The sequence below is a fragment of the Pieris rapae genome, chromosome 2 (assembly GCF_905147795.1).
Source record: "Pieris rapae chromosome 2, ilPieRapa1.1, whole genome shotgun sequence".
Lineage (NCBI taxonomy): Eukaryota > Metazoa > Arthropoda > Insecta > Lepidoptera > Pieridae > Pieris > Pieris rapae.
Genome location: NC_059510.1, coordinates 9,545,370 through 9,557,573, shown reverse-complemented (window position 1 = coordinate 9,557,573; position 12,204 = coordinate 9,545,370). Strand labels below are relative to the sequence as shown.

The window sequence follows — 12,204 nt, the reverse complement described above, 5'->3', positions numbered from 1 at the left end:
AAATAGCTTTGCTTAAAACCATGCAATTTGATTAATTTAGATTTTATGAAGGGGTTAAAATTATTAGAAAGCGTACCTTTAAAAAATATAAATTTATTTTCTTTGTGAATGCTTAATGCCAAGTTCAACACTAACCAATGGTTAATAAATAATTACAAGTATTAAAATAGATTTTATGGTATATATCTACAATATATCACTGTCTACTTTGCTCCAGTGCAAACAATTTGTATGACTCAAAACTAAACGATTAAAAAGGCTGGCAGATAATTTCTTGCTAGTTATACAGCGGGCAACGCTGTATATCCTGCGAACTGTTATTTTCTATTGACGTTCATAAGTGCACTTGGTTATCTATATACATAAATATTTTGAGTTTGAGTCTTATAATGCTTAAATGGCTAACATGATTTGTTGTATCTGTACCTATATGTTTTCATATTATTCATATATGGTTTTGAAGATACTACAAACAAGACAATAGTGTGGCGTGTTGCGGTTTGTTTTATAGGGATATTTAGGAGGAAGAGGCACTTTACGCAACTCGAAAACTGCTGAATAATGCTTATTCACGGTGTTTTTATGTTAACATTAATACAAAATATGTTTGTAATTGTTGAAATGGGTATTTATTAATTTAATTGGTTTAAGCTTTTCATACACTTTAATTGATTGTTAAGATCACAGAATAAAAACGTATAAAGTGTTAAAAGTGTATTCGTATCTTCCGTTACAGGTTTCTTCGTGGAATATATTGATGTAACAAAATCGTGGGTTATGGACAATGTTTCACCCATTGTCCATAACCCTCGATTTCGTTCTCACATGCGGAGAATATTAATATTGTTTATATTAACTTGACTTGTGTTCATGGATAATGTGGAAGGCGACCCAATCTAGTAAAACGTAACGTACCAAAAACATGTACGTTTAATGCTCGTTCCACATCTGATCGCTTCTTTTGGCAGTTTTTGCCACGCACTAACACAATGTGGAACCAGCTGCCCACTGATTTCTTTCCGATTAGGGTCCTTTAAAAGAGCGTTCCAAAGCTGCAACGCACTAAGGAACCCCCGAACCTATGTGAGTGTCCATATGCGGCGGTATCACTAAACATCAGATGAGACTTTTGCCTGTTTGCTGTCTAATGTATTAATATTAGGTTTTTGTTCATTATTGTTGTCAAACTTATCTAAATAATTGTCTTTGAAAAATTACCACCTTCCCGATGAAAGCATCACACGGTGAGAATGATCTATAACTTCTAGGAAGATGATTAAATAGTTTGATAGCCCGTAACAATTTTTAGAATACATCGCGTTGCAGCCACTGCCATGTTGGATCCCTCGGTATATACAGGCAAGTTTCTCTTAATAGCCAACTCAGGGCTAAAACCTTTTATGGTTCATGTCATCTCTTTAATCGTTCGTTTACTAAAAAATACCGTCAAATAATTAACTTTCGCGGGGAAACAGTAAATATATAGTAATGTGACAATTATCGCGATGAAACATTCAAACCAATGTATGTTTGTTCAGTAAAGTTTATCTGTCCCGAGAGCTTTAAGCTTTTGCTGTGTCATCACTAAATGACGATTGTGGGGTGAGAGAAAAACGTGATAATTTATCTATCAGCACGCGACTAGTGAGATTATTTAATTTTCATTATACGTGTTTAATATAAACGACAACGTTGACAAGGAATACCATTAAAAACTCGTAAAATTTTATATTCACTAGGTGAAAAGTTATCTGTAATCTTGTACGCTATAGTATTTGTGACATACTTTATATGTTAAGTTCCTTGCTTTTATCATAATGCTCATGAATTTAAATTAAACATTCACAAAAGTTCAGTTGTTTTTAAGTGTATTTATAATTATATTTACTTAATAATTAAATTTTTATTTTGAATAGGGATAATAAAATTCAAAATCATTTATTGGTATAGGTAACGCAATGTACACTTATGAACGTCAAAAAAGAAATATAAATGAAATGCTTTTAATTTTATATTTACTGCTAGTTCTCAAATCAAGGGCTGAATAGAACGGAAGAGAAGAACTGGCAATAAACTCTCCGCCATTCGTTTTAATCGCCAAGTTTTTGTTTTACACAATGTTTATAAGAACCATTACTCCATGCTCCACATGACATCGTAAGTAATTAATAATAATAAAATAAATTAAAAACAAAGATTTGTCTTCTATCAGCGGGAGGCGTGGTGAAATATCTTCTGTAGTATCTTTGTGTAAAATTAAGTTCAGTATACAAATCATTCCTCATTATAACTTTAGTGAAGATACCACTTAAGAACCATTTTAAAAGCGTTCAAAATAATTTCCCTTCGGGTTAAATATTGTATGCAACTGATTGCACCAACGAGGTCACAAATTGGCCTATTGTCGTTTCATGTCAATTGACTGACGTCTGAGGGTCCAGAGTGATAGTTATTAAGACTATAGATTCCAAGGCTGGAATCGTATTCCACTAATATTAATTAATGTGACTGGTTTACAAAATATTTGTAATATATATCAAAACATAGAACGTGGTTATTAATTGTATGATATTTATTTATTTCATATGTTCAATTATAAAAATATTTTTTTTGTATTTAAATATTAAATAAACGACAGAACTTTATTTCTTACATAATTATTAACAGTAAATACTAATACTATAGAACTGCACAATAATTCTATAGTTAAAATACGTAAAAATATATCTATGGTAAATATATAATGGTCTACAGTGATACAATTTTTATTTATCTTTTATATAATAACTTATAATATTTTGACGTGGTTTCATGTGTTTCATAGTACCTGTTTCAACAAAGCATTGCCAAACAATAGTTATTACCATACACAATGTCAATCTATGTTTTGATAGACTTGCTATTGTTTAAAAATATGCTTATTCAATAATGAACTGTCAATTGTTTTGTAAGAATAATTCGTCTTGTATCGTTAATACAACGCATATCAAGAAAACTTCTCAAATGTTCTAATCTGTCTCAAACGCGAATTATATGATATTACTGCGTCTGTTTCATTTATAATTTATCATCAACTGTGACTCTGAAATAACTATTGTTTTGCCTGGAACCAAACCTAGGGTCGATCTCGTATGTAGTTTAGAAATGGTTATACAGAATGTGTCGTGTATATTGAAGTTTAAGGATGGCATAAAAAATTGCAGAAACATAATTTGTATTATAGTTGAATTGTAATTTGGTCGATTAAAATTATATTTAAATACTAGCGGATCCGACAGACGTTGTCCTGTCTACACGTCTTTAATTTCAAAATTTCAATTTTTAATAAGCCATTTTGATGAAAATTATTATTCAAATGTTATGACAATATCTAACGATCCAGCACATGGTCACACACGATATAACACAATGATAACAAAACTTTTTTAAAATTCGGGACAGACTAAAATTAAAATTCGAATATTATTTAAAATTTGACACTGCGATGGTAGCGCCGTCTGTCGGATCCAATGTAATACATTCCATTCAAATCAACAACAACTAATAAATTGAAAATTAATTAAAAAAACATTGTCCAGCGGACAAAATTGTGAATCTAAACCATTCCCAGATCCCCTTGAACACACACAAAAAATTTCGTCTAAATCGGTCCAGTCGTTTAGGAGGAGTTCAGTCACATACACACGCACACAAGAAATATATATATTAAGATAGAGCATAAATAATTTTATATATGTATACAATAACTATCAATATCTATATCGTGCTGATATCTTCTTGTATTGGTATAAAATATTCGTATGTATCGCAGCTACCTATGGTTGGACATTTATTTTAATATTTTGAATACAAATATAGCCTTTGTCTGTCGGTGATATTGTAGCATTGTTAATATGTGTTGTTTGATGATTTGCTTTTTTAAAAGAGTACCGAGAGATTTTTGCCGGCTTTTTCTGTCGGTTTACACTTTCTGTCTCTTTTGCCGTTGAGCAAGGATGCTTTCAGGTTCAAATTTAATGACGTGGAATAAGTGATACATGTATATCTTATGTTCCATAATAAACGTATTTTTTTTTCATTCCCATGGTCAAAGACCTTAAATTCCATCCAGTATTTTTTGAGTGGATTCGTTATGAATATAGAAATTGTTATCGATTCAGATACCACAAGACAACCAAGTTTTAATATTACTATTACATAAGCCATAAAAGTATGCATATAACACTTACATAATAAAGGAAATATTTTATATGGAAATTGGACCTTATGTGATAATCTGCAGATCAAAGGTGCAAGGTCATGATCGTTCAACATTGTAAAATTTAATGCGTATGTTATTGCTTATTTATTCATAATGGTATCTCGTCACAGGTTTAAAAATTGGGCGATTTTCTGGTTATATAAAAAATCAGTGGCTCTTGGTCGTACCTGTACTCAGAATTATGTTTCCTGATTTTTTTTAACAGTAGGTAAACAGCTTTCTGTCAGACATCGTCGACTTTTAGGTCTTTGGTGTGCGGGTTTCCTCACGATGTTTTTCTTCATTGAAAAGCGAGTGTGAGTTTTAACCAAGCCACCAGCCGATACTTAAACTTACGATCTCCAGTATTTAGTGGCACTCATAAACCGATATTTTTCTATAGATGATATTTTTTTAAAGTAGACTACCAAGTAAAATATATGTCAATAATATGTCAGTAATAATTGAATTAAATCCGTTGCGTAATCAAGACATTTTAAGAATAAATAAATCAGTGGCGCTACAACCACTTTAGGGTCCTGGCCGTCCTTCACCGTTCGAGCAAATGTTAAATTAGATTGTTAAATTTAAGAAATTAGGTGAACTTTAAATTATCTAAAAAAGAAAAAAAACTATTTGTCATATTCGTTAGGTAAATATAAGAGGTTTGTAATAAAAATCTTGTTTGAATAATAATTCTTCATTTAAAAAGGATTTGCTTTGATTGGTAATTGCTTGGTGATTAGAGGTTGTTGAACTTTTTCCATATGTGCACAGGTGCTGAACTAACCTGATTACTGATAAGGAATGTTTTACTTCAAATTTCATTCCGCCTATTTACGCCTCATTGTCGACAATATATACATAAAAAAAGCCTATTTATTTCTTGCAAAGAACAAAGTAAACATTAATAATTTTTAAGAAAAGTACATTATACTATTTTTTCCAATTTTTTTGTACATCCCAATTATTTTGAAAAATCCTTCCACATGTGAAGGCCTCCTCCAAGGAACTCCAAGTATCACGGTTTTGAGTGAGTTGCATCCGGGCCATAGTCCGCCTATCTCGTGAGCGGTTTTGCTCTGTTTCGTTTCCCAATAGGTCTCCCCAGCTTATGGCCCATCGAACGTCAGAGAATCTTGATGCATGCCCATCAGTACTAGTAACGCTTCTTATTTTTGAGTGTCTTATTTTATTAATGTTACGCAATGTAATATATGTAATGTAACTCGACAATAACTAGAGGCTTTTAAGTTATCATGGCCCAGATCACATAAAAACTATCTTGTCTAATTAATCATTGAATACTTTAGTTTAGGACACGACAAGCCATTACCATTCCATCTTATTTCGATAACAATATTATATTCGGTTTTTATTAAGTTACTACTATATTACGGCAAACGTCTATAGATAATCGGTTTTGTTTAAATTTAATATTAAACACGACTTTAAGCTTGAGATTACCATTGAAATCAATTAGCGTTTAGTATTTATATTTATATTCTCTTCGTATTTGTTATTTTAGTCACATTAGTCTTGAATTTTTTTTATTGAGTGCCAATGTATTTTTTTTATATACATTCGCAACAAATGCTTTGCTTGTACGTATATGCACTTTATTCAATATTGATCTCAATTAAATAATAAATGTCCACAGTTGTTTCCCTCATACTTTAAAACAATTAGACCAAAATCCTTTGGTTTTTGTAATGTATGACATCTTCTTTATATACCAATGTATCAGTGTGCCGAGCATTGCCAGGCTCTTGTAAATAAATATTATATATTATATTTTTTTACTTAAATATATACATATAATATATAATGTAAATTAAGTAACGCAATACAGTGAAGAAATTCTGCCAGCGTTGAAGGTATACAGGGACCAACTTTTTTTTATTTTTTTTTAGTTTTTTATAGACAAAATACTACTAACATACTGGATGTTAGTAGTATTTTGTCGTATAGTTTTTAGATTTGTGGATATTGTGGTTATTAATGTTGTCATAAAAATACTTTGTACGTTTAAAATTACATTTGAAAATGTATATTTTTTTATTGGTTAGTTGCATATTATGTCAATATGAACTTTGTACTTAGCTGTTAGTTTGCGCAATTTTAGCCGGAACTTTAGAGTGAAATTATGTTGGTATTTAAAGTATGTGCTAATGGTGTAACTTCATGTGTAAATTATATTATCACAAATTACCCGTTTGCAGTATTAATTAGTATTATGATTGAAGTGTGAAAGTGTCTCCAAATACGGTGAAAATTTAGAAAGCAGTTTTGTAGGTAAATGATTCATGACTGGGTCATAGCGAATGCTGTGCGTATTGTATTGCTCAGCTGTAACATGAAGTTTATGGGAGCATAATGCGTGAAGCTGCGGTGTCTCCAATAAATAAAAAGTTGGTCTTTTGTTAAACAACTTGAATTTATACTTTACTCGTATAAAAATTTATTCTTTACAAGTATTTCTTGTAATGTAGCCGGAACATACAGTTCTATAAATAAAACAGCATTATGATATGATATTTTTTGAAAGTTAGTGCCGATGCCATAATATACATGCCTCCGATTGGTCATAAATTATTAAGTAGATCAATAATTTTGTGCCACGCCGTACATATCTAAAATGTATATGCCCTGCTAGTAAAACCCTGCTAGTAAATAATGTAACATACATTATTTTAATATAAAAAAAATATTTTAAATAAAACATTTCGAAGCATACCTACTAATCAAAGAGAAGCCTGGAAGAGATCGCTCGAAAGTGATAAAGCCGCCAGTTGCTCTTCTTTTCATTTAACTATGTTCAATTTTTATATTGTAATGTAACGAAGTGTTAATAAATAAAATAAATAAATAATCAACACATGTTAATAACTGTTTTCCCCTTTATAATAATTTCTAAACATTCTGCCACACTTAATAGAAATAAATGACACTCAAAACAAATCATAAATATACTAAAGATACCTCATCTCCGTTGTTTCAGATGCCAGTACCTTGACAATAATCGCACAAGCGATATCAATTATACAAGACTGATTTTAAGTAGACATTCCTATATGATGCAATAGACAAGATGTTCAAGCTCTTGGGAGGACTTAGCGTGTACTTCAGGTATCAGCCTGTTAAGACTGACAATGCCGTGTTCAGGCTGCACAATGTTTTCACGACTGTGCTGTTGCTGACATGCTCTATGATAATCACGGCGACGCAGTATGTGGGACAGCCGATACACTGTATAACGGGGCCAGGGCTGCCGAACCATGTTGTCAACACGTTCTGTTGGATCACGTCAACGTTTACGATGCCCGATGCGTTTGCTCGAGAGGTGAGTTTTATAGTCTAAGATCCGGCATTAGAAAAATATACCCTCATCTGTTATTTAGATGAAACAATTTTTTATAAGCTGTATCTGTCTATATCAATATCATGAACTTATAAAAACAATCTCTGCCAACCATTCTTACTTTACCATCTGCCATTTTTACTTTCTCATGTTAGTTACATGTAGTAAGTTAAAAGCGTCATGAAAAACTAACATGAGAAAGTAAAAATTAAAAATAAATTAGGTTTTAATTAATTAATTACTATTAATTGCAGCAGGCTTATGATGGCAGAGGTTGTTTTTATAAGTTCATGATATTGAAATCAGCTTATAAAAAATTGTTTCATCTAAATAGCAGATGAGGGTATATTTTTCCAATCCCGGATCTTAGACTATTAATTGCTTTACATATAGGATACACATTTAGTTCAGAGAGAAATAGTTCAACGGATTGAAGATGTTGGTGTTTTAATTTAAATAGTTGTTCAGCTGAACAGCTTCTGCGCTCTCACACTTTGTGTGAATGAAAAGAGCTAAATTGCAGAAAATGTATCTCCCTCTTCCCCCTATCAACCCGTACATGTCAGTCCCACTAATGTTTGGAGGCTGCGAACTGAATGATTTGTATTATGTTTTTATTTATACTATTTATGCAGGAGTGTTCAAGGATTAAGTGTTCTGAATTTACAGTGAAAATCGCCTCATGAAATCATATCACGCGGGTGTCATCTAGAAGACTCTTTGCCTATAATTAGGGATGCCTACAGGTTCAAATTTAAAGACGTCGAATAAGTGATACCGTGATGATCTTATGTTTCAATATAAACATAATTTTATTTTATTAAATTAGTCTACTTGCAGGTAGAAAGTTAACACATTTTTTTTTCATTAATTTGAACTATCATAGTTGGCTAAATCTTTTGATTTGTGAATGATAGAAGAAATCTACGTCTTATAGAAATGCTATGCTTCATTATCATGCTACTTGGTTTGCAAGCAATTACGAGGAAGTCGTGAACGTAAACCGGCTGTTGCAAACCCGTAAGACTAATAGGGAATCAGCCAAATCGGTATGTAAAATATCTATTCTGCTGGTAGGATTTTTTCCCTACCTGTCTTAGGGCCTGTTTCACAATGTCCGGGTAAGTTCCAAATAAGCTATTTGTTACTTATTGGTATGATAAATAGTATTTTTGCGTTTCACGACTGTCAGATAGCGCTATACGTCATGAAATTCGATGTATCTTATTTGGAACTTTTATCTTTCGAATAATTTATGTGTTGCATAGCTATTTGGCACTTTATCCATACATTGTGAAACAGGCCCTTAATATAATTAAAATATTTATACAGCAGTACTGTATAGAGAAATTCGTAAGTACTGCGTAGTTGGGAGATGCGTAGTTAAGGTTTTGCTTTCTACGTACGTGCGCGAATACCCACCTTACCTCTATTGCGCATGTTACCTGCTTATTTTGTGTATCCATCAGTGACGGATTTTCATATTTTCAAAGTATAGGCTGTGAAGTTTATGCCGCCTTTGCCTCTACAATTGTTATGTCCCAGATTATTTTTACATCCAACAATTTCGTTGAAATTGCACAAAAATAATAGTTGGATCTTAATTTTGAGCACCAACCATTCAGTTCGCAACCTTTAACCATTAGCTGTACTGACATGTTTGAATTAATAGTGGGAAATCATTTTCTGCAATTTGGCTTTTTCAAAGTGTGAGAGAACAGAAATTGATTATAGTTGGGGGGCGGTGTACTCTAGAATTGAAGTTTGCTACGCCGAATGTACTATGACAAGTTAAAAGGGGAAATTCATCGGAAAATTTTGTTGAAGACTTCTATTTGTAAAACATATGAAAATTATCAGGTAGAAATCTTTTTCAATTTGTATGAGGTAGTAAAAAGAATCAGTTCCCAAATCTGTTGCCCTAGGCTCTAGCCTGTTGGTAAATCTATTATATCTATTATTATATAAAATGGACTATTCACATCAACTTACGTTTTTACTACGTATCTTTCACGTAGTCTAGTCTCGTGGGAGGTAACGCTTCATTCATACCTGTTATTACAACTGTGTTGAATGATGTCATTTACTTGATGTAGAATCATGCGTGACAGAATAAATAGCGATGTCGTTGTATAAAGCATAATATGTTTTATATTCATTCGAAGCGGCTCATGGAATTTTATCTAAAATGCTATATTTTTAAATGAAAAATTATTAAGTCTCATTTATCCCTTGAAACTTTAATTTATCTTTTCAAGAGGTACACATACTTACAATCATATACAGAAATATTTTTTTTCCAATGACCTTATAAAGAATAGGCAAACTGGTTCCATCTATTTTGAGCAGTTTTGTACTAATCTTCTAAAAATTAACAGACAGGCCGACCTAAGCTCGCCTATACTGAGCTGTAAAGGCTATTAAGGCCAACAGCCTTTAAAAAAGTAAATCCGTGTTTTGTTAATTTTTTTTTTAATTAAATCAACAATGATAAAAAATAAAAGTCAACTGAAATATGTTAAATTGATTCTAAATTTACATTTACTACCAGTTCGCAAGTAAAGGTGGTACAGCAGACAAAATGAACTGGCAAGAAACTCTACTACTATGGTTCTTTTAATCTATAATTTTTTATCATTGTTTTATAATTGTTTATAGCTGATAAAAAATATTTATTTTTTAATATTTATTATTCAGTGATAATTCTCTAAATAGGGCTCTGTTTGTACGTCTTTTCAGTATTCGCTCAGAGTCAGCATTAAAAATAGAGGGCTATTTGTTATATATATATATATATATATATATATATATATATATATATATATTGTTGTATATATCAGTTAGGTGTAAGAATGTTTACAGAAAGCTTCTATGAATATGTTTATATGTATTTATTGTCCTCTAATTAATTTGATATATTTGTTTTAAATATTGTTTGATGATTTGCTTTTTAAAAGAGTACCGAGAGTTTTTTACGCCGGCTTTTTCTCTCGGCCTACACCCTCTGTCTTCTTTGCCGATGAGTAGGGATGCCTACAGGTTCGAATTGATTGACGTGGAATAAGTGATACCTAGATGATCTTATGTTCCAAAATAAACGTATTTTATTTATTTTATTTTTATGTGTGCAATAGAAAACTTCATTTATTAAGTAATTATAATAGTTAAGATTTTGTCAACAGCACTTAGCAAAGTCTGGCATCACGCCAGCGGCCCATTTTAGCCGAGTTTCGTGCCTTTGTTGTCATTGTCGATTGTTTCGTGACAGGCTGATACATTTTGCTTTTAACATCTGTTTCTTATTACTCGCGACTTGCATCTAGAATCTCATCTCTATTACTCTAATTACCAAAAGGAGACTCTGTGAGTTGAGTTGAGTTGTGAAGTTAGTAAAATATAATATATAATAAAAATAAAATTATAAAATTCATAATTCATGTTCGGTTCTCAACTTAATAAGCTCGGATACTACTAAAATTAAAGATGCCTTACCACATAAATTCAATAGTGATTTGAAGTTTGGGTTTCATCGTTTGAATCATCAGTCAAACTTTAACTCATTATTATGTCAACAATTAAGATTATCGTAATCGTAATTGGTCTTTCGGTAATACTTTTAGCGACCCAACAGCACTAAGTTAACATCATTATGTCTGAGATTTAGTCATTGCACAAGCCAAGGCTGTATCTATCGTAATCTTAGCGACTGACGAAATCGTTGGAGTTATTACCCGAGAGAGCTGTCAGGAAACTAAAGAATTTTATCCTTTGTAAATTGGTAGAAATATTTTCCAGGGTTCATATTTAAAATCTTTAATATTTTATTAAAGCACACCACATGACATATAATTTTCCACAGCCTAAATTACAATCAGTAGCAGTGTTGGCCTAGTGGCTCCAGCGTGAAACTCTCATATCTGAGGTCGTAGGTTCGATCCCCGGCTGTGCACCAATGGACTTCCTTTCAATGTGCGCATTTAACATATGGTCGAACGGTGAAGGAAAACATCGTGAGGAAACCGACATGTCTTAGACCCAAAAAGTCGACGACGTGTGTCAGGCACTGGAGGCTGATCACCTACTTGCCTATTAGATTTAAAAATAGATAGTGAAACAGATTCAGAAATCTGAGACCAAGACCTGAATAGGTTATAGTGCCACTGATTTGTTTTTTTTTTTTTTTTTATATAGAACAGGGGGCAAACGGGCAGGAGGCTCACCTGATGTTAAGTGATACCGCCGCCCATGGACACTCTCAATGCCAGAGGGCTCGCGAGTGCGTTGCCGGCCTTTTAAGAATTGGTACGCTCTTGTTATCAAGTTACAATCTATTGTTCTAAAATTGTGGTAATTCTTTAAAGAAAACATTCTCTCGATCTGACCATTAAGCTCTCAAAACTTGTTACAGAGTAATTCCTTAGGAACATTAGCTTAATTAAGCCCTGTCATCTGTCTCGCTGTGTAGTATTCCAAAGCTACATTGACTACACTATATGGATACATAATGCATATGTAATGTTCTTGATATCACTGAATCAGTACCAATGAAACGGTTAACAGGTCAAATGACAGGTCTTGGTCCATTACTGCTAATTTCTGCTTT

General features: G+C 32.2%; 1 protein-coding gene across 1 annotated transcript in view; it reads left to right on the top strand.

Moving 5' to 3' along the window:
- LOC110991865 (innexin inx1) overlaps nucleotides 1-12,204 on the top strand; it is a 38,229-nt gene that overhangs the window by 5,087 nt on the left and 20,938 nt on the right. Inside the window, exon 2 of the mRNA XM_022257407.2 lies at nucleotides 7,242-7,583. Within this exon, the coding sequence (XP_022113099.1) occupies nucleotides 7,332-7,583 (252 nt within the window). The 5' untranslated portion in view covers nucleotides 7,242-7,331. The remainder of the gene's footprint in view (nucleotides 1-7,241; nucleotides 7,584-12,204) is intronic.